Genomic DNA, 24,392 nt, shown 5'->3' on the forward strand with positions numbered 1-24,392 from the left:
GAGGCGGAGCTTGCAGTGAGCCGAGATCACGCCACTGCACTCCAGCCTGGGAGCACAGCGAGACTCCGTCTCAAAAAAAAAAAAAAAAAAAAAAAGAAATGTTTATACTTTAAGGGCCTTTACAAAATATAATAATCACAGACATGAATCATTATTTTTCTTTTTTCCTTTTTACGCCCCTTTTATTTTGAAACAGAGTATCACTCTGTCACCCAGACTGGAGTGCTGTGGTGCAATCTCAGCTCACTGCAACCTCTGCCTCTCAGGTTCAAGCGATTCTCCTGCCTCAGCCTCCCAAGTGGCTGGGATTACAGGCGTGCACCACCACACCTGGCTAATTTTTGTATTTTTAGTAGAGATAGTGTTTTGCCAGGTTGGCCAGGCTGGTCTCAAATTCCTGACCTCAAGTAATCCTCCCACCTTGGCCTCCCAAAGTGCTGGTATTACAGGCGTGAGCCACCGCACCTGGCCATGAATCACCTGTTTTTGTTTTTCCTTTTTTTTTTTTTTTTTTTTTGAGCTGGAGTCTTGAAAAAGGGATACTGAGATTCTGCTCAGTATCCGTTACGCAAAATGCTTGGGACCACCAGTGTTTCAGATCTCAGAGTTTTTCAGATTTGGAACATTTGCATAAACACAATGAGATATCTTGGGGATAGGACCCAAGTCTAAACACAAAATTCATTTATATTAATAGTTCATATACACCTTATACACATAGCCTGAAGTTAATTTCAAACAATATTTTAAATAATTTTGTGCATGAAACAAAGTTTGCATTAAATTCTTATGAGTGGAATTTCCCACTTGTGGCATCATGTTGGCACTCAAAAAGTTTTTGATTTTAGAGCATTTCAGACTGTGGATTTTCAGATTACAGGATGCTCAGCCTGTACTACAATTTGTTTACCTGCTGTCGTACTGATGGATATGTAGGTTGTTTCCTAAATTTTGAGAAGCAGTAATCTCAAGTATTTTAAATTAGGACAGAAATGACTGATAGAATCCTAGAGATAATTTTTCATTCTTAAAAGGTGATTCAGCTGGGCGTGGTGGCTCACGCCTGTAATCCCAACACTTTGGGAGGCCAAGGCAGGTGGATCACTTGAGGTCAGGAGTTTGAGACCAGCCTGGCCAACATGGCAAAACCCTGTCTCTACTAAAAATACAAAAATTAGCCTGGTGTGACATACGCCTATAGTCCCAGCTACTCAAGCAATCTTTCCACCTCAGCATCTCAAAATCCTGGAATTACAGGTGTGAACCACCAGGCTGAGCCAAGCTAGACACCTTAAATATGTGCAGTTTATTATATCTCAAGTATAATTTATTAAAACCATTAAAAATGTGCTGTGCATGTGCTTCACCCAAGGATCTTATAAAATTTTACATGCTCTGATCCAGTAGGTGTAGAGTAGGGCCTCAGATTCCGCTTTTCTAACAGCTTCCCAAGCGATGCCAGAGCTGCTGCTCTGTGACCCATACGAGTACTATCAAAATAAGAGTAGCAAAGCTCTCTGTATGACCTAATTTTACACCACTATCTATGGTTTTAATGTTGCAGTATATGGGGTGCCTTTTCTGTTCTGGGGAAAACAAAACATAAGAAAAGAAAGAAAAGACTTACCTTGGCAGGAAACCACATGCAGGAACCCATTTCAGGATACATGAACATTCCATATTCTGGCTTGGTCATCTCTTCAAACATACAGTGGAAGAACTCTGAACTAACCCCTCCAGACTCAGGACGAATTTCTTCAATAAATTCAACCTAAAGAAAGAGAACATAGTCCCAGATCCTGACTTAAAATACAGTGTTTTGAACTTTATGGAAGTTTTAAACCTCCATTTCTGCAGGCTCTAGAATTACTAGAATCACATAGCTCTTACCTCCTTGCAATCTGTCTTCCCTAAGTTTGCTGCTGAGCAGTAGAGGCCATGAATGTATTTATTCTCAGATTGTTGTATGCATCCTTTACACTGCCACATGGACCAAGTGAAGGGGGACTCTAGCGAGAGTTAGCATTTACCAGTTGCATTGACCAGTATCTCAAACCAAATTTTGATGTGCTTCAAACCCTTGCGCCCCTAAATTCCCTGATTATTCTATCTTGTTGTCCATCTCATCATTCAGACTTCACAGCCTTGGCTCCAGTCAACAGGTATTTGTTTTTTCCTGTCTATACTCTTATTTGGGCTTCTGCAAAACAGCCCTCCCAGTATGCCTGGGCATGAGACCTTTTCAGGAACCAGCAGAGCAGATTGCCCATAGCTCTCAAATGAGAAATCAGCATTAACCAGTCCCTCTTTTTATTTATTATTTATTTATTTATTTTTTGAGATGGAGTCTCACTCTGCTGCCCAGGCTGGAGTGCAATGGCACGATCTCGGCTCACTGCAACCTCCGCCTCCCAGGTTCAAGCCATTCTCCTGCCTCAGCCTCCCGAGTAGCTGAGATTATTACAGGCACTCACCATTGCACCCAGCTAGTTTTTGTATTTTTAGTAGAGACGGGGTTTTGCCATGTTGGGCAGGCTGGTTTCGAACTCCTGATCTCAGGTGGTAATCCACCCACCTCAGCCCCTCCAAAATGCTGGGATTACAGGTGTGAGCCACCACACCTGGTCCCAGTCCCTCTTTTTAAAAGCTTTCTCTACCTTTGGACTTTATGACTATGTACTATCTTGGTTTTCCCCCACGTCTCTAACTACTTTTCTACATCCTTTCTTGGGTAATTTACTTTTATCTTTTAATGATAAGCACCACTCACTTTTGTTTCTTGGATTTTGGTTCCCTCTCTACTCTCTTTGCCTGGGAAATCTTGTCTACTGCTGCTTCAGTCAACACACCATCATGTTTAAGGGCCTGCCCCACTTTCCCTTCTGAATATCCCAATAACAAATTAAGCCTACTTCTGATTTTCCTATTTCTGCTCATTTATACTAGCCTGTCCATGCCACAGTTAGGACTCACTCATGATGGGCCCTGACAACCTTGCCCTTGTTCAGAGTCTGTATTTTTATTTGATCTGGCTTGAAGTTTACTTTTTTCTACCCCTTGGTCATCTCCCATAAGGGGAATACTTTTCTACTGATTTCCTTACAGTTAAGATTTAAAGAAAAATAGGTATGAAGGGAGACATATAACTAGAAAGCCTGGTTTATAAAGTAGTTTTTGTTTTCCATTGGAGTCACATGCTGGGAAAATCCCTTTTTATCTGAGTCCCACTTCCCAGGTTCCGATTTTTTCTCTAACAGCCCAACTCTTCCTCTCACGGCTGACATCAAGAAAATCCACTCCCTTCTGGACAGACTGCAGCTCTTACCTACAGAGTTAGTCATTATTCTATAGCCTCAAGAGGGCAAATAAGCTGAGGTACCACACAGTAAAAACCCTATAAGCACCCACAAAGGATAAAAGGAAGGATGGCTAGAATTGAAACTCATATAGTGGAAGGTCTTAATTGATGAAACTGGAGCCAACATGTAGGAAAAGTATCCCTTCCTCTAGCAGTTTGATTGCATTAGAGCCCCAATTCTTCACCCCTCCGTGATCCATGTCTTTTGCATATGACTTTGCAGTTCCTCCCACTGAAGAGGCTGTGTATATTTCCCTAGCCTTTGACTTAGGTTCAGCTTTATGACTGCTTTGACTAAAGCAATGTTTGGTCTTGCTATCTTGCACCTCTGGCACTACTGTGGGAAGAACATGCTTGCTCGCCCCAGGAGGAGAATGAAAGACATAGGAAGCAGAGCTAAATTGCTCCAGCCAGGCCTAGGTCAGCCAATCCCTAGCCAACTCCCAGACATGTACACAATCTCAGACAAAATTTGCAAAGCCACCCAGATGAGTTTGGCCTAGCCCAGCAGGTCCTCCACTGAACTGCAGATCTGTAAAATAAATTATTGTCATTTTGAGCCATTAAGTTTTGGGATGTTTCATTATGCAGCATTTTTGTAGTCATCAGTAACAGTTAACTCATAGCCCAGTGTGCAATTAAGCATCCCATTGCTATTCTCTGAAGGGTAAGAGGGGAATTCTGGAAACCAAAAGATTGATAACCATAGCTGCAAATGCAGGCTCTTTTAAGAGAGCATTTATTACATCATATGAATGCATCCCTCCCACAGAAGTAAAAATGTTCAATGAGACTTGTTACTGTACCACTAATACTTTGCTGAAGTCAGTGGCTTCAGCTTGACTTAATTGACGCAGAGCATCTTTAACCAGGCGACTTCGTCTGACTCTAAGTATAAATCTGGGTGATGGAGGAAATTCATCCTTTTTTTGCAGAATTGTTTCGTGCATAAGCATGTATGCTTTCTCTTCTGACATCTGGAAAAATAAATTTTTTAGTTGGCTTCTCCTTTTGCCTCATAGGAATCCCAGGGATTGTTTAATACTTCCAGTAAACATTTTGTGTAGTATATACTTAATCCTGCCATTGCTGTAAACACTCACATTGTAATTATTTAAGAAAACGGACAACATATCTGCCTTATGGAAGATTAAGTGATTGTAGGACCAGAGAAACTATGGTTACCTAGGAATTGTGTACAGGAGATTAGTCAGCATGGATGAACACCTAAGTTATTAAAAGCTATCTCAGATTATTTATTATAGTAAACATCATCCTTAAAGGCCATACTCGTATTCAACATGCTGAGACATTCATCCACCATCAGTCTTAAGACACAGAGCATTAGCGTTGTAATCCTCAGTAATATAAAGGCAGTATAAGAGCTCAGGGATAATGTGAGCTGTAGGAAAAAGATAGAAGACAGACTTCCTCAGAGAAGATCCACTCTTCTTTCCAGTAACTATGATCCATCCATGGGAACTCTCTAAGAATATACCACAAGTGCCCTCATTTTGTATCTAACATTACTCCTGGTCACCCTGAATAGTACTTGTTTTTAGCTTTTATGATCACCCTAAGTACTTCTCTTTAGGTTTTCTGAAGTACTTCTCTTTAGCTTTTCTGAATTCTCAACATTCTCTCACTACTTTAATCTCTGGAACTTCTCTAGATTAGAAATCTAGTGTTGGACTTGCTATCCTTGCTTTGACCTTCAACACTCCTCAAGGGCTTCAGTTACATCACAAAGACAATAAATGAGGATTTAGAACTCAAACCAATGTAGCCCTTATAGGGCCTGTCCTGAAATTGTGACAGCAAGACCAGTGGATAACAGCTATCCTACCCCAGGTTCCTAGGCTGGGTGTGTTTGCCCACATTCACTCTCTACAAGCACCTCAGAGAAGTATGCACATGGCCCTGGGGTTGGGAAATCCCTGCCCTGAGTATCTGCCATCATTATATACTAAGAAATTTGTCTGTTATTACTAGATTCTTCTAGTTTTTCTTTAAGATTTTTTTTTAAGCACCAGATTTGTAGGGAAAAGGAACAGGTTTCATCTCTGTTTCTTTCTGGTTGGGTCATCACCTCCTGTGACCCTGCAGGAGTCTGCAGGTCTGGGACATCCAGCAATACTGACTACTAAGCAACATGTTCCATGGGTCTGAGTTCCATGGGTCTGTGGCCAGCAGTGCCCTCCACTGACTACAGCAGGGAGAGGTGTCTGTACCTTCTTTTACATAACCAAGAGCTGGATGGGAAACCTGCCTCTTAGCTTAATTTCCAGCTTCTCTACTCCGGTTCTTTATATATTGGTTTTACCTTTTCACATGTACATTTGAATTGGTGATCCAGTTTGGAGCTTGCAGTTTTGACTATATCCATTATCTCTCCTTTGGAGAGCAGATTATAAAGTCCACTTTCCAGCTTCACTCATAACAACTAAAAGTAAGAGTTTTCTTGTCCTCAGACTTTCCTAGTCTTTCATAATGTGCAATCTGCCCGAGTCCATTGTCCACTCAACCCTCGACTACTCACTAGCAGAATAGACAAATGACCAAGAGAGAAACATGGCTATAGGAGAAAATACCATAAAGGGAAGGTCTTGTTTAAGGGAAACTGATGGGAAAGTTAGGTTTGGAAAGGAAAGACAGTCTATTTTCTCCCTTTACCAGGGATGTTAGGAAAATAAAAACAGACGGTTCAGAAATAAAAGAAGAGATGACCTGGTCAAATCTATTTGTAAACATGCTGGTAATAGACACTAATAATAGTAACTAGGCCGGGTGTGGTGGCTCACGCCTGTAATCCCAGCACTTTGGGAGACTGAGGTGGGCAGATTACCTGAGGTCAGGAGCTCGAGACCAGCCTGACCAACATGGTGAAACTCCATCTCTACTAAAAATACAAAAATTATCTGGGTGTGGTGGCAGGTGCCTGTAATCCCAGCTACTTGGAAGACTGAGGCAGCAGAATCACTTGAACCTGGGAGGTGAAGGTTACAGTGAGCAGAGATCGTACCACTGCACTCCAGCCTGGGCAACAGAGCTAGACTCCATCTCAAGATGATAATAATAATAAGCCAGGTGCAGTGACTCACGCCTGTAATCCCAGCACTTTGGGAGACCAAGGCAGGCAGATCACTTGAGGTTGGGAGTTCGAGACCAACCTGACCAACATGGAGAAACCCCATCTCTACTAAAAATACAAAATCAGCCAGGCATGGTGGCGCATGCCTGTAATCACACCTACTCGGGAGGCTGAGGTAGGAGAATTGCTTGAATCCGGGAGGCAGAGGTTGTGGTAAGCCAAGATTGCACCATTGTACTCCAGCCTGGGCAACAAGAGCAAAACTCTGTCTCAAAATAATAATAATAATAGTAACTAGAGGGACAGCCCTTACCTGTGGAATGCTACTAGCAGGATATACCTTTTCTGTCTAGGTTGCTTATTATAAATATACCTGGAGTTTATGGATTTATGGGACATGGCACATTGGAAAATATCATGTAAGTCATGTAATTAGTGGGGTATAAGAAGGGACTGAATAACTGAAATGGCTTCTCTTGTGCATGTTCTATCCCAGACTTCTTATGTTTCACCCAGATGCATCCTTTGAATTAGTAATAAAAGTCAATAATGGGTATAAGTTCTGATTCCTATGAGTCTTTAAAATATAAATATCATAGATGAATAGATATAAACTTTTCACGAGGAATGACCTAGAAAACAAGCCTCAGCAATAAAAAAAAAAGTTTGGACAATTTAGCATAATAAGGGGATGATATTATATATACTTAACTGAGAACTAAGGCTGATGGTGATAAAAGAAACCAAATAATATGTAAATCTTATGTGGGACTAACACAACTACCTGAAAAGAAGCAGAAGGGTGAAAGTAAGTAGAAAACAATATAAACTTATTGATTGACTCACAGACATTATTTAAGAATACAAGAATATCAGTTGGAGCTTATAAATCAAGCTCCAAGAAGCTTAAGGAGATATTTTTAATCCAAAGATTAGCACTTAAGAACACAGTATTAAAATTGGATAGAGGAGGAGAGGAAAGAGAGAAGAAAAGAACAGTTTACTGGATAGTGTCAGTGTTGTTCACGGCAGGAAAACAATAGATATTACATAAAGAAAGTGAGGACTAGAACATTAAATAACAATGAGAAATATAAATTAAAATCAAACTGAAATATCATGATTAACTCATCAAAATGGAAAAGATCACAAAGCTTGATAATACTCTGCATTGCTGAGAACAGCATGTGGAAGAGGCATTTGCAATCTCTATAGAGGGTAATTTGGTAACATTTGATAATAAAGGGATAGGAATTAATTATTCTACCTTCCTATGTGAATGGTCTTTAACCATTTTAGAGTAACCAAGTACCCTGACTGATAAGGAAAAGCTCTTTTTTACCTAATTCCAGGAAATGACTTTGGAACGAATAAGATTAGAAGTATTGCCATACCACAAACCTTAATGAAAATAATTGATGAAATTATTAAATAAAAGGTTAATGGGAAACAATGAAAGAATCAAGTGGTTGCCACTTGAACCACTCATGAATCTCACAGTGAACAGGAGTAAGACAACCAGAAATAATGCATTGAATTATGGGCAGCTGAAAAGACATTGGAACTGAAATTTGCTGCAAAATACTTCAGCAAAAACAGTAACAACAACAAAAGAAAAAAAAGTGATAGATAAAAGTGTGGCAAAATGTTGACAATTGCTGAATCTTGGTGATGGGATTCATTATACCCATCACCAAGATATATTTGAAATATATTCTTTTTTATATATGTTTGAAATTTTTCACACTAAAAAAGAAGACATACATACCCACATCTTTATACATGAATCAGCTTGCAATAATTTTATTTTGGATAGCGAATTAAAGATAAATGGAAAATCACTGAAAATAACAGGACTGGGGGTTTCTGCAGGTATCTAAAAAATAAAGAGAGATAATAGTTTTGATAATTAAAAACAATTTAAAAAAACTTACTTCCTTTACCTTATTGCCTTTTTTTTGGAATCTGGTTTTTGTGGTTCTTTGTTTTTTTGAGACAGAGTCTTCCTCTGTCACCCAGGCTGGACTGCAGGGGCATAAATTTGGCTCACTAAAACCTCTTTCTCTGGGCTCAAGTGATCCTCCCACCTCAGCCTCTTGAGTAGCTGGGAGTACAGATACGTGCTACCACGTATTTGTATTTTTTCGATAGAGACAGCGTTTCACCATGTTGCCCACGCTGGTCTCAAACTCCTGGGCTCAAGCAATCTGCTCACCTTGGCCTCCCAAAGTGCTGGGATTACAGGTGTGAGCCACTGCACCTGGCCTCAGAAATCTGTTTGTAAGAATCCAAATTACTTAGAAACAAAATTTCAAAAAGTGCATTTGTTTTATGATTAAAATATATTTAGGTTTCCAGTGATCATCAAATTTAGCAAATTTATCATTGTAATTTTAAAAATTGCAAATCTTGATTTATCAAAGGAGTACCTTAACAGATACTACAGTAATGTGTCCTCCTTTAAAATATGAACATTTTCAGAAGTAAAAATGTTATTCTTACCATGTGGTTATCCCGAAAGAGCTGTCTTCTTCTATCTGTATAAAAGTTTAATAAGTCAGAGAGTTCATTTATGTTGAAAGTATTTTCTGGTAGTCGACAGTTAGCTTTGTTTACCTTAAAGAGAATATGACCTGTGAATTTCATTTTCTATCAATAAGTGATTTAATCTATGATATATAGATATATATATATAGCTGTCATACAGATAAGAAAGAGAGCTCTCTAAACTGAAAACATTTGTCAGTAATGAAGTAGAGTTCTATAAAGTTTCCATTTTCTGAGCTATAATTTCCTTAATTTTCATGAAGAAATGTCAAAGATAAGACGCTGACAGTGTGGATTAGTAAACTAATTTTTAGGGCATAGATTTACTGGAAACAGTTTCTAGATTTTGAGAATAAAAGCACCATAAAAATCCAAGGTACCTTTAACAAATTCAGCACTTCGTTCATTAATTAATAAATACTAACTTGGCACACATTATTTTGTCAAGCATGGGACAAATCTTTAGATTAAAATGTCCTTTCTTAAATGAATGTGGATCTATTCCCATAAAACTGTATTTGCAAAAACAGGAGACTGCCCTTCAGTGTAGATTGACAACCTGTGGTCTAGTAGGTAAAAACAACAAGTTACCAGGCATTTAGGATACAGTTTCTGATTGGGGAAAGACTTAAGAGGTTCAAGAAGGCTTCCTAGAGGAAGCATCAATGATCTAAATATGCCTCCATCACACAAAATTAATACAAATGATAGAAGGTGGGAAATAAGAAATTTAAGAACATAAATTAAGGAAATAAAAAACAAATATACAGGAGCAAGATCAACAAATGAAAAGACTGCTTCTTTAAAAAAGAAAAAACAATTTCCCAGTAAGACTTTTCAAACAAACAAACAAACAAACAAAAAAAACAAAAAAAACACCAGTATCAAGAATGAAAAATGGGGCAAAACTACAGATTGTGATGAGATTAAAAAGATAAAAATAGGACATTTGAAAACTTAGATAAAGAGACAAATCCTGGGAAATACCCAGCAATACAAGAAAAAAATAGAAAATCTCAATAATCCTGTGGCTGTTAAATAAATTAAACCCATAATTTAAAAAACTGTTGACAAAGAAATTTCCAGACCCAAAAAGGTTTATAGATTAGTTCTACTTATCATTTAAGGAAAATGCTAGGATTACAGAATCTTTTGCATAAAATAGAAAAAGAATATTCCCCAAATAATTTCATAAGATTAGCATTACCTGGTCCAGAAACTTCACAGGGGCATTATGAGAAAGTAAAATAACAAACCAGTCTCACTCATAAATATAGATGCAAATATGATAAGCAAAATATCAGCAAATGGAATCTTTGAAATCTATAACACATTATGAGCAAGCTGTGTTACTTCAAGTAAATAAGGTTAAAACAGTTGAAAACCCATCTGTGTATTTTGCCATCATATGCAGAAGAAACATTTAATAAAATTCAATATCCATCCATGATCTAAAAACAAAGCCCTCAGCAAACTAGAAATAGAATGAAGCTTCCTTAACCTTTTAAAAATGTATCTACAAAAATCCCACAGCAAAACATAAAACTGAATGTTAAGGTTTTCCCTTTGAGATCAGAGTAAGATTATAAAACATTATACTGGATGTCCTAGTCAATGAAATAAGTAAAGAGAAATAAATAGGAACAAAACTGTTACTATTTCAAGTTATATGATTCTATACAGAGAAAATCCAAAGGAATCAAGAGATTAGTTTTAATAGGTAAATTTAACAAGATTATTAAAAACAAGCTTAATGTATAAAAATTACTGCGTTTCTATACATCAATGACAAAGTTAAAAATTTAACTTTTAAGAGGAAAAAGTAAATGAATTTATCATCAAAATAAAAAACATTTGTGCATAAAGACACCATGGTGAAAGTGAAAAAACAACACATGGGAAAATATTAACATTGTATATCTGATAAGGGACTTAAAACTATATGTAAAGAACTCTTATGACTGAATAATAAAAAGACTAATTATCTAATTTAAAAATGGACAAAAGACCTCAGTAAACATTTCTCAAAATAAGATACAGAAATGGGCAATAAGCATATGAAAAGCTCAACATCATTAGCCATCAAGGAGATACAAGTCAAAATCACAAAGAGATACCATTTCCCACTCACTTGACTATAATCCAAATGACAGATAATAACAAGTGTTGGCAAGAATGTGGAAAAGTGGTCGGGTGCGGTGGCTTATGCCTGTAATCCTAGCACTTTGAAAGACTGAGGTGGGTGGATTACTTGAGGTCGGGAGTTCGGGACCAGTCTGGCCAACATGGTAAAACCCTGTCTCTACAAAAATACAAAAATTAGTGGGGCATGGGGTGTACATGTACACCTGTAATGCCAGCTACTTGGGAGGCTAAGGAAGGAGAATCGCTTGAACCTGGGAGGTGGAGGTGGCAGTGAGCTAAGATTGTGCCACTGCATTCCAGCCTTGGCAACAGAGCAAGAATCTGTCTCAAAAAAAAAAAAAAAAAAGAATGTGGAGAAACTAGAACTGTAATACATTGCTGGTGGTAATACAAAATGGTGCAGCTGCTTTGGAAAACAGTCTGCTGGTTCCTCACAAGATTAAACTAGAGTTGCCACATGACCCAGCAATCCCACTCTTGGGTATATGCGGGAAATGAAAACATATGTCTACATAAAAATTTGTACAGACATTTAAATAGTGACATTATTCATAATAGCCAAAGAGTGGAAATAACCCAAATACCTATCAATTGAGGAAGGGATATATAAAATGTAGTATTTCATGCAGTGCATTATATTATTCATCAATAAAAAAGAATGAAGTACTCATACATACTCCAACATAGATGAACCTTGAAAACATTATGCTAAGTGAAAAAAGCTAGTTGAAAAAGACTACATAATGTGTGATTCCATTTACATAAAATGTCCAGAATAGGCAAATCTGTAGAGACAGAAAGTAGATTAGTGATTGCCTAGGGTTGGGGTGAGAGTAAGGGGATGGGAGTTGAGGGGGAATGGGGAGTGACTGCTAATGGTATAGGGCTTCATTTTGGGTGATAAAAATGTTGTAAAGTTGATTGTGGTAAAGGTTATACAACTCCATGAATATACTAAAAAGTATTACATTGCACATTTTATTTATTTATTTATTTTTATTTTTTAAAAAATAGAGACAAGGTCTCACTATGTTGCCCAGGCTGGTCTTGAACTCCGTAACTCAAGCAATCTTTCCACCCCAGCTTCCCAAAGTGCTGGGATTACAGGCATGACATTGTATATTTTAAATGGGAGAATTATATCTCAATAAAGCTGTTTTAAAAAGATACATAATCACATCAAATATCAAGTACTCATGATATATCTAATAAAAGACCGCAAGACTTCTACATAGAACACTATAACATATTTTTGTAAGAAACTGAAGAAGAACTAAATAGAGAGCTATGTCATGATCAGACTTAGAAGACTCAATAATGTAAATTTGTCATTCTGTCTCCAATCACTACCAGGTCAAAGACACAATCAAATGGAATTTGTGGAATTGGAACAAAAAGGTAATTGTAAAGTTAATATTTAAGTTCAACAATAATACTGAAGGAGAAGATAAAAGTTGAAACTTACTCTATCACATATCAATATTTATTATAAAGATACAGAAACTTGTACGGTGTTGTACGGGTACAAGGATAGATTAACAGCCAAATGAATACTTGATTTTCAATACAAGGAGTACTAAAAAGCACCAGGGAAAGAGGTGTATTTTATTAAGAAGTAAATTTAATCTAGAAGGAAAACAAAAGTTAGTGTAAGAAACAGTGCCCTAGTCTGACACCCTATATATAGTAAGAGTGAATGAAACCAAAAAAGAAAAATGCCGAGAGAGAGAGAGAGAGAGAAGAGAGACAGAGAGAGAGAGAGAGAGGAGAGCGGAGAGGGGAAAGGGGAGGAGAGGGGAGGGTGAGGGAGAGGCAGAGGCAGAGGCAGAGGGAGAGGGAGAGGGAGAGGGAGAGGGGAAGAGAGAGGATTGATGACAATGTTTGGGTCCTAGGATGTACATCTGAAGTTAGCATGACCTAATATTATGCTTTCTGTATCACAACATTAGTAAAACGAATATCGTCTTCCAATTGTCCACAAAACTGGAGACCATTCCAGAACTGAGACCAAATATTATGTTTATTAATTGCAGCTTAAGACAGTAAATTACAGTGTAATGGTCTTAATTACTAATTCATTATTAATTAGTTTAATAGCTTTTCTTCCTAGGCACAAGAACATCAAAGCATAAATTCTTCCAGTATCAGCAATGACATCACTTAAGAGTCTCTCAGAATCTTAGGCACCACCCCAGGCCTACTGGATCAGAATCTGAATTTTTTAACAAGATCTCAGGTAACTTGCGTGCATGTTAAAGTTTGAGAAGTGCTGCCCTAGCTACCTTAGACATTAGTGCTCATTACTCTGATCTACATCTCCAGAATTTAAGAGATCTTCTGTGAATCACTGATCACTGTGGGAATTCAGATACTCATCTGTAACACGCTTATGTCCATCTTTAGATCTAGTCAAGAGCCCGATTTCTATTTATTGGGACTACCACCCAAAGCAGAATGAGGATGATGTAACCAAGCCCAGTGACTTCTAGATACCACTAACTCTAGGTAACTCTACTAAAACAGACTTTGCATTCTTGGTGACCCTGATGTTGACATGGCCATAGAGAATGTGGACACCAAATCCTAATGGCCTCATTTGATATTTCTACAGTGGGATTTAGCAAATATTCTGATATAGACAGACTGAGTTGATATAACAGTATCCATTGGGCCCTTTCTTTGTTCTGGCCATAGTCCTCGGTGGACTTTTCTTCCTTTCTATTTAATTTTTACTAAGTTACAAATAAAACATATATGTTTCATTTATAAATCACATATTTGGGCTGGGCATGGTGGCTCATGTAGGTGGATCACTTGAGGTCAGGAGTTCGAGACAAGCCTGGCCAACATGGTGAAACCCTGTCTCTATTAAAAATACAAAAATTAGCTGGGTGTGGTGGCAGGTGCCTGTAATCCCAGCTATTCGGGAGGCTGAGGCAGGTGAATTGCTTGAACCCTGGAGGGAGAGGTTGCAGTGAGCCAAGATCATACCAGTGTACTCCAGCCTGGGCAACAGAGCTAGACTCTGTCTCAAAGAAAAAAAAAAATCACACATGTGTAGTATGATAAGTCCCCCACCAAGTTACTTAAGGGTGTTTATCCAGTGCCTCAACCCTGAGGGCCAGGCAATGAGCCAAGGCCATGGTGCCCAGCTGAGGAGCAGGTGTCCCTGAGAACCCAAACATCCTGGAGAGTATCTGAGAACCTGCCAAGATAAACAGTCTCATGGCTCAAACACTGTAGCTCTTTGAGCCAGAAAATTCACTTGAAAGCAGTTTAGAGATGGGAGGCAGCACAGATCTCTAGAGCTGTCCTGTTGCCGTCCAGGAGTCCAGGAGTACCCTGTGTGTAAGTCCTAATAGATACACCTACTCATCAAGCTGGGCTTGTCCTAGTCATTTTTTGGTCTTTTGGCTCGCTCCTAGTTTCAGGGAGGGTTTTTCTATGTGATTCTGGGTTGTTGTTTTTTTTTTTTTTTCTTACAACATACATTGACTAAGTGCATAAAGCTTAAATGTGCAGCTTGGTGAGCTTTTATACACATACTCACTTGGGTAAGTACTGTCCAGGTGAAGACATGGAACATTTCTAGCAGGCCCCAGGATGCTCCCCTATGCTCCTTCCAAGCCAGTCGCCCTTCCCAAGAGGTAACACCATTCTGCTTTCTGTCATTATAGATTAGCTGTGCTTGTTCTTAAAATTCTTATAAAAGAAGACAGTGTAATTTTTAGTGTGTTTTTTGTTCGTCACTGTGTTGATGAGATTCATCCATGTTGTTGTATGTTGTATGTTGATACATGTAGCAGTATCTTCAGTGTACTTTACTTTTGTTTTAAGAAATGTGGTTTTGCTCTGTCACCCAGGCTGGGGTACAGTGGCACAATCATAGCTCATTGCAGCCTCAAATTCCTGGGATGAAGCCATCCTCCCACCTCAGCTTCCAGAGTAGCTAGAATTACAAGTGCAGTGTACTTTTTCTTAATGAAAGAAGTCCATTACAAAACATCTTAAGTCCTCCTAAAGTTTCTCAACTTTTAAATCCCTAATTGTTTTATGTCAAACATTTCCCTTTTCTACATTCCTTTAAAAAACATTTCACTCCTCATAATTTTTATTTGACTTCTTAGAAGTCCAGTTGGTCGGCCGGGCGCGGTGGCTCACGCCTGTAATCCCAGCACTTTGGGAGGCCGAGGCGGGCGGATCACAAGGTCAGGAGATCGAGACCATGGTGAAACCCCGTCTCTACTAAAAATACAAAAAAAATGAGCCGGGCGCGGTGGCGGGCGCCTGTAGTTCCAGCTACTCGGGAGGCTGAGGCAGGAGAATGGCGTGAACCCAGGAGGCGGAGGTTGCAGTGAGCCAGGATCGCGCCACTGCACTCCAGCTTGGGCGACAGAGCGAGACTCTGTCTCAAAAAAAAAAAAAAAAAAAAAAAAGAAGTCCAGTTGGTTGAGACTTAAGGGATTTTGATTAAATAAAACAGTACATACATTCCTTTAGAATAACCCTTACCTTATGCAGTTCTTTCAACATTCCTAAAAGAGCTTTAACATTACAGTGATCCTGTTCGGTTTCAGTCCAATGAAGCAGCTGAGAGATGATGGCTGCTTTAAGCATCTGGATCAGTGGGTTCAGAGAAGATTCTTGCAAAAATGCCCAACACTTCTCTGGGGGTGTAAAATTAGCCATTATAAATATGCTTTTCCTACTACCCCCCAAATCCCTGTTTCTAGTGGGTTCTTTAATATTGTAATATAATGTAAAATAATATTTTACATTTCTGATGGCATAATTTATAAATATTTTTTAAAGTATATCCTGCACAACAGTTACTGCTCCAGATGCGGAAATTTTTTCCCTTATTAAGTATCATTAGAATGTAAAAAAGCTCAAATTCAAGATTTGAAGAAACTGGTTAATGGCTTACATTTATACTTAATTGATTGACTTCACGATTTTCAAACTGACAATTGTATAGGGTATCGGTAAAGTCTGAAAACATACATAGGTGAATACACAAACACAATGGCATCAAGGACATTTTTAATCGGTAAAAAATGAAAAATATTATCTATGTTTTTAGATTTTATGAACACCTGGTACATGGCCATGTACTTTTTAAAATAGCCAATAATTATATTTTAATATTACTGGATTGCAACATGGATTTGGAATGTGGAACCTTTAAATTCTCAGAACAACTCTCAGAAAACAAATCCATTTGATGTTAAAATACACTATCAAGCAAATGTAATTAAAACAGTATTACCCAGATATATGAAAAGCAAACACGTAGAGATTCCATAAGTAGACTCAAATACACACGAAACTTTAATATATAATAAATGTGGCATTGCATATTAGTGGGAATGAAAAAGATTCAATAAATAGGTGGGGAAAACTGGAAACTGATTTAGAAAAAATAATGTTTAATCAAGATAAACTTCATATGGATCAAATATTTAAACATAAAAATGAAATAATAAAAATTATAGTAGGAGGATGGGAATTATTTTAGTTATAAATTATTTTTGAAGCATGACCCCAAATCCAGAAACCATAGAAGAAAATATTAATATAGTAGGCTACATTAAAATTGTTTAAAATAATTCTGCATAGCAAAAATACCACAAAATAAAAAACATTTTTTAATAGCCTAAATACTTGCAATTCATATTATTGATAAAGGATTAATTGCCTTCATAATTTAAAAGCTCCTAAAATAAAACAGGAAAATACTAACAACCAATGGGAAAAGAGCAAAGAAGGAAGAATAATAGCAAAACCACTCTCGCAGAGTTAATGGGAATTATAAGCCAGGCTTTATGCAGAATTATGGTTATTGACAAGGTCAATTGACTGGAGTGTGCTGGTGCACTTCAACCCACTTCCCTGAGCTGATAACTAACCCAGAGTCACACAGCACACTAAGCACCTGCTCTCCCATTGTTCCTACAGATAAAATCTCTGACACTGGACCTTTTTACCCAATAATTATTTAAGGCATTTTTCAGATCCTGAATTCCAGCAGAATGGCTGACATCAACTGGTCTGAAGACCCCCATCAAGGAACCGACTCAGTGCTGGAATGCAGTTTCTTCATCTCCCTATCCCTGACTTCACCTCCCACTTCTCAGCCAATCAGTGATCACCACACTTTAGGCCATCACCTGTGTCCAGACCCCTTAAAAACCCTGTCCACAAACCTCTTGATAAGGCATATTTGAGGTTTCCTCTTATCTCCTCATTTGGTTGCCCTACAAGTATTAAACTCTTTCTCTGCAGCAACACCTACTGTTTCAGTGTATTGGTCTATTACTGTGCAACAGGAAATCAAACCTGATTGTCCTATAATAAGAGTTCACAGAATATGATACACAAAGTTATCTGTGATATACAAAAAACAGCACAACCTCACTCTTAATAAGAAAAATTCAACTTAAAATTAAAAGGTTTTTTTTCCTCAGAATGGCAAAGATCAAAGTTTGATAACATGGTTGGAAAGTATGTGGACCAATATTCTCATATTCATTGATGAAATGTAAATTGATATATCCTTTGTCAGTGCTAACAGGTTTCCCAACTCTAGAGGTGCAATTTATACAGACATCAGTGTGAATGACAACCACTTCAAGTTGAGTGACATGATGACCCTGACTCTGTGGAGGGTCATTTGGCAAAATATCTCAAAATAAAAATATACATACAATTTGACTCAGTGATTTTGCTTTCTGGAATTATTCCTGCATGAGTGAATTTATATATGTACAGTGAAATGCTTCACAATAGAACATTCTTCAGCCATTAAATAGAATGAGGCAGTTCTATAGATTCTCTAATGGAATAATCTCCATGATACCCTGTTTAGTGAGAAAAAGCACGTTGTGGAAGAGGAACTTTAATAGTTTGCTACCATTAAAAACAGAAATAATACATTTGTATGTTTCTATGTATACAATATCTTTCAAAGGTTATACAAGAAACTAGAACCCGTAGCCACTTCTGGGAGGGGAACTGGGTGGCTTACCTTTCATTGTACATATCCTCTGTACCTTTTTATTTTTCTTTGAGATAGGGTCTTGCTCTGTCACCCAGGCTAGAGTGCAGTGGTATGCTGATAGCTTACTGCAGCTGTCAGAGGCATTTGAACCAGAGCAACTCCATCTTGAATAGGGGCTGGGTAAAATAAGGCTGAGACCTACTGGGCTACATTCCTAGATAGTTAGGCATTCTAGATGACAGAATGAGATCAGAGGCCAGCACAAGATACAGGTCATAAAGACCTTGATGATAAAACAGCTTGCAGTACAGAAGCCGGCTAGAATCCACCAAAACCAAGATGGCAACGAGAGTGACCTCTGGTCGTCCTCACTGCTATACTTTCCCCAGCACCATGACAGTTTACAAATGCCATGGCAATGTCAGGAAGTTACCCTATATGATCTGAAAAGGGGAGGTATGAATAATCCACCCCTTGTTCAGCATATAATCAAGAAATAACCATAAAAATGGGCAACCAGCAGCCCGCGGGGCTGCTCTGCCTATGGAGTAGCCATTCTTTTATTCTACTTTCGTAATAAATTTACTTTCACTTTACTCTACAGATGCTCCCTGAATTATTTCTTGTGTGAGATCTAAGAACCCTTGTTTGGGGTCTGGATTGGGACCCCTTTCCAGTAATACAGCCTTAAACTCCTGGGCTCAAGTGATCCTCCCGCCTCAGCCTCCAAGTGGCTGGGACCACAGGTGTGTGCCACCATGCATGACTGATGTAAACAAAAAAATTTGGTAGAGACGGGGTCTCACTATGTTGCCCAGGCTGTCCTCAACCTCCTGGGCTCCAAAGATCCTCTCACCTTGGTCTCCCAAAATGCTAGGATTAAGGTGTAAGCCACAATGCCTGGCCCTCTGTACCTCTTAAGTGAAGGAGCCCAGGGAAATTTGCCCCAAAATATGGCACCCTGGTATGCTGATTATTTTAAGTTAAAGGCCCCTGAAGGTCAGCAGATGCTGGAAGAGGCTTTTCTCTGACACTCCCTTACCTACCTTAAGACGACCCACTACAGAGGAGAGAATTGCCTTTCATGCCATCTCTGAAATTTCATTATCTGTCACAGAGAAGATGACTGAGGAATGTAACCACACCTAGATGTACTTCTTCAAAAGATAATGCCTGCCTCTCAGGCTCACTCCAATTCCAAGGAGAATCATTTACAAGTTAATTTCTGTTTCCTGGGTCCACTCGTTCTCCCAAATAGTGATTTACTACTTCTCAGAAGAATTGTCTACATTCCCTACCTCCCCTCTCCTCTATGTAGAAGGGTATATAAACATCTGTACCCCCATTGGGTTATTGGGTAATCACTGAACTTTCAATATTCGCTAAAAACTATAAAAGGACATAACACAGTACTGAATAAAGTAAATAATAACACAAAGTTTTTGTTTTTCATCATCTCTGGTCCAAATGTCTAAAGTCTCAAAACAACATGAGCAAAAAATTTTAAAGTATGGATTTATCTGGATTGAATACTTTATAGCTACCAAACTCTGATGTCAAAGTCACATCCAAGTCTAAAAACTACACCTGCTTTGTATGATAAAACTAATAGTTATAATAGCTTTAGATTATTAATCTTTTCAATAATTCACACGCCATGTTCTCAAATACTTGTCTATTTTGAAATCTTCTATCCAAAATTTGTTACAATATCTACTTCAGAAAGTAACTCTATATTGAGAGTACAGATAAAGTGACATAAAACTTACTTAGGACTTGTAAAGATTGTTTACTCATTTCACACACAGCCTTTGCAAATGGAACCACCAGGTTCTTCCAGTTCTTAGAATCATGCATCACAGGACATTCTGGGAGCAGGAGGAAAACTGATAAAGCTTCTTGGTGTGGAGAACGGCATGGAAGAGCTCTGAGCAGATCATCCTCGAGACATGTAGTTATCTGTGGTCGAAATAGGATCAGGGAACAGACCCAGGATATATTAGATACAGAGGATTGTGAGAAGCAAGCTATTAAATTAAGGGTCTCACTCCACCATGTTCCAATTAGAATAATCACTTAGCCATTCTGAAACCTATTGATGAGATTCCATCACTCCTTCCATCCCAAATGCCCGATATAGTACATGAGAGCCATCCTCCTCATTTTATATCAGGCTCCCTGAAGAAAATAAAGTGAAATCCCATGAGCATGGAGATACTGAGTGAATTATGGATTCAAAACGAGTACAAAGTCCTTCAAAAGCAATGTAGTATGCAGGTCACACTAGTATTCCTCCTTCTAGAAGGAAGAGCTGTCCCCGTCCCCTCACACAATATCCATTTCTTTCTTTCTTTCTGTTTTTTCATGTATCAGTAGAAAAATGTGCAGTGAAAAATAGCTCTAAATTTTTATATTATTTATTTCATCCAGAGGTGAAGTTTTACCTGAGTGTAATGGCTTAATCATAGCTCACTGCAGCCTCAATCTCCTGGGTTCAGGCAATCCTCCCACCTCAGACTCCTGAGTGGAATGCACTGCCACAGCCAGCTCATTTTAGAAAATTACTTGTAGAGATGGAGTCTCACTATGTTGCCCCGGCCAGTTTCAAACTCTTGGGCTCAGGTGATACTCCCACCTTGGCCTCCCAAAGTGCTAGGATTACAGGCATGAGCCAATGTACCTGGCCCAGAAGTAAACTTTTAAAATAGGACATATATAAAAATATATTAGTAGGAATAAACTTGTATGGTATCCTTTATATTTGTTTGAACATTCATTGAGTACTTAACAATGTGTCAGGTGATCTCATGTAAATCATTTTATTTAATCTTACTGATAATCCTGTAAGGTAATTTTTGCTTTATTGGTTTTTTACCTTGTTTTTACAGATGAGCAAGGAGAGACTCAGAGGAAGTTAGAGGAAAGAGGTTACTCGATTAGAAAATGACCATGGCACTACCATAGTAGTAAAACCTACCATGGCAGAGAAAATGCCATATGTTCACCTTGCCAGTCGTTTTTCTTTTTCCTCCTGGGTTTATAGGAAGATGGCAGCCCCTGGCTCCTCTTCAGTTAGGCAGGGCCATGTGACTGAGTCCTAGCTCACCAATGTGGGAGATAGTGATTTGTGACACATTAAGGCCAGGCCACTGAAATCTCTCATGGGAACTTCCCTACTCACTTCCCTCATCTGCTAGCCAAACCAAAAGACTGAGTGGAGGATTTTACAGCCCCAGGGCCTAGAGATGCTGGAAAGAAGCCTGAGTCAGCCCTGAATGAATGGCCTAGAGATGCTGGAAAGAAGCCTGAGTCAGCCCTGAATGAACCTGTGCAAAGATGCCTCTGACCTCCAACCCTCGTTGGACTAGGATGTTGGAAAATATTTTATTGTGTTAAGCCACTGAAATTTCAAAGTTGTTTGTTATAGCAGCTAGCCATATTTCCTCTACCTTATAGATCTATGTTCTGTAATTACAGTGTTTGCCTCTCATGTCATAAGGGTAAATAAGTGATATATGCAACAATAAACTGTGATGTACTATATATTGTTTTTATTACATTAAAATTCTTAAAATTTGCTTTTTCACATGTCCAGCAGAATATGATTTCTGTAGAATGCCAGTAGGTGTTATGCTAGAAAATAGCATCGCAATGCAAATAACTCCAAGAAAAATAGGGTCAAAAGAGATTTCTTTTAGTGTATGACATCACAGAATCTTTGATTTCCTAATGTGCATATCGTGACTCCATAATAGTAGAGAGTGTTACCAAAGTTTTTTCATTAAGAACCCTCTTTATGGTTTTTTTTTATGAAACTAATGTCCCTGGGAACTCGCATGGGGAACAGCACCCCAAATTATCTCCCATATCACCTAAAAACTTCATTTAAAAATATACTTCATATTTGCTATTATCACTTCATCTTGAAAACGAAAATAGTATATCTACTACACATCAAGGAACACTTTCCCCCTTTCCCTTCCAAGTATAAGGACCCACTCAGACCCATCAAAATGGTATAAAGATTATTTTACTAACTGAAGACATTTGAGACGCCTTTTTGGAGCTTCTTTTATCTAACTAATGCAGAACTCTTCTAGAATGAAGCTCTGTACATCCCCCACTGAGGAGATACACTGCTAAAAAGGAGACCAATCATTCAGACCCTTGCATGTGGAGGAGAAATTGCATAAACAAACATTCTCACAAACTGTCATACCTTCCATCTGTCTCCATAAAATCCCATTTGTTCTTCCCATAGGAGCTCTTTCTCCCTTCTCCCTTTCATCCACTAAGTTGCTTCATAAATTCTTATCCCAAGCTGTTCAGGGAGCCTCTTCATCTGAATGCTCCACATGCAAGCATACAAAACTTGTATTTTTCCTCCTGTGCTATAGGCTAAATGCGTTCCCCAAAATTCATATGTTAAAATCCTAACCCCCAATATGACAGTAGTAAGAGGTGGGGCCTTTGGTAGGTAATTAGGTCACAAGATTGGAGCTCTCATTAATGGGATTAGTGCCCTTAAAAAGAGACCCCAGAGAGATTCCTTGCCCTTTTTGCTATGAAAGGAAAATAAATCTTGGGGTCTCAAAATCACCAAGCGAAAGGGAAAAGTCAAGCTGGGAACTGCTTAGTGCAAACCTGCCTCCCATTCTATTCAAAGTCACCCTTCTGTTCACTGAGATAGATGCATATCTGATGCCTTTTTTGGAGAGGCTAATCAGAAACTCAAAAGCATGCAACCATTTTTCTCCTATCTACCGAAGACCTGGAAGGGCCCTCCCTGCTTTGAGTTGTCCTGCTTTTCCAGACCAAACCAATGTTCATCTTATATATGTGGATTGATGTGTCGTGCCTCCTGAAAATGTATAAAACCAAACTGTGCTCTGACCACCTTGGGCACATGTCGTCAGGACCTCTTGAGATTGTGTCACAGGCGTGTGTCCTCAACCTTGGCAAAATAAACTTTCTAAATTAACTGAGACCTGTCTTAGATATTCGGGGTTCATGCTGCCATGTGAGGACACTGAAAATATGGTCATCTATGAACCAAGAAGTGGGCCCCCACCAGACACCAAACCTGATGGTGCCTTGATCTTGGACTTCCCAGCCTCCAGAACTGTGAGAAATAAATGTCTGTTGTTTAAGTTACAGCATCCTGAGCACTAAGAAATTCTGTTAATTATTAGTTTTCAGTGACCCCTTCCACCAATTCAAACCTGAGTCAGTAGAGGAAAAGAAAGTTTTCTTCCCAATACAACCCAGAATCACACAATATTAAACTGGAATAGATTTTAAAGATGAATTCAACAGGTAAAGAAAATGTGATCCAAAGAGAAGGGATGAAGTAGTAACAGAGATTCATCTCGAATAGATGTGAGTTTCATCTCAGAATAGAGGAGCAGCTTTTTAGTTTATCAGTCCAGGATAAAGTTATCCTGCTTCCCAAACCAATACTCTTTTCCTGTATCGTGCTAAAGATTATCCACCTCTCAAGCATTGCTCTGATTATATTGAAAATAAAAATATTGCATATATTGTACATTTAAGGATTCAATAAGAAAATAAATGTCAGCACCTAATAAAATACCTGGAATACAGTAATTTCATAATGAGCACTAGCCCCCTTTTCCAGCCCCAATCATAAACCCACCTTTGCAAAAAGTATGACAGTAAGAGAAATCTGACATGGTTGACTCTATCTTGCTTCCAGCCTCACAGGTTGGCTGTCTTTTCTCATTCTTGGGCATGAGCCAAGCTAACTTTGGGAGAAATTTAGTTTATAGTTTAAATGATAATAGTCTGTCCCAAAAACTGAATTGTTTTTGTAAAACTAACGAAAGTCCGCCAAGTTAGGAGGATGAGAGGGGCTTGAATTCTAAATAATTATCAGCCATTAATCTAGAGGTCATAAGATTTGCAACTTCCTCAATTACTCTTGCAAATAACATCATTATTGTAGAACCTAAGATTGGCCTTTTGAGATGTCTTTTCAGGTTTTTGCATTTCTGACAACTGGATGGTCCCACCTGAACCCACCAGCCAGTCCTGTGCCCCCACCCAGGAACTGACTCAGCACAAGAGGACAGTTTCTATTCCCTATGATTTCATCTCTTACTCAGCCAGTCAGCATGCCCCCTACCCTAGCCCCCTGCCCACCAAACTATCTTTGAAAAGCCCCTAAGCGGGGTCGGGCGCGGTGGCTCAAGCCTGTAATCTACACCAGCACTTTGGGAGGCCGAGACGGG

General features: G+C 38.6%; 1 protein-coding gene across 1 annotated transcript in view; it reads right to left on the reverse strand.

The window, feature by feature from the left end:
• Nucleotides 1–24,392, reverse strand: part of HERC6 (HECT and RLD domain containing E3 ubiquitin protein ligase family member 6) — a 62,613-nt gene that overhangs the window by 10,810 nt on the left and 27,411 nt on the right. Inside the window, exons 12-17 of the mRNA XM_011990765.1 lie at nucleotides 19,911–20,100; nucleotides 15,654–15,808; nucleotides 8,952–9,065; nucleotides 8,218–8,325; nucleotides 4,165–4,335; nucleotides 1,628–1,771 (exon numbers count right to left, since the gene is read on the reverse strand). Of these exons, the coding sequence (XP_011846155.1) occupies nucleotides 1,628–1,771; nucleotides 4,165–4,335; nucleotides 8,218–8,325; nucleotides 8,952–9,065; nucleotides 15,654–15,808; nucleotides 19,911–20,100 (882 nt within the window). The remainder of the gene's footprint in view (nucleotides 1–1,627; nucleotides 1,772–4,164; nucleotides 4,336–8,217; nucleotides 8,326–8,951; nucleotides 9,066–15,653; nucleotides 15,809–19,910; nucleotides 20,101–24,392) is intronic.

Source organism: Mandrillus leucophaeus, unplaced genomic scaffold, assembly GCF_000951045.1.
Source record: "Mandrillus leucophaeus isolate KB7577 unplaced genomic scaffold, Mleu.le_1.0 Scaffold381, whole genome shotgun sequence".
In the NCBI taxonomy this organism is placed as follows: domain Eukaryota; kingdom Metazoa; phylum Chordata; class Mammalia; order Primates; family Cercopithecidae; genus Mandrillus; species Mandrillus leucophaeus.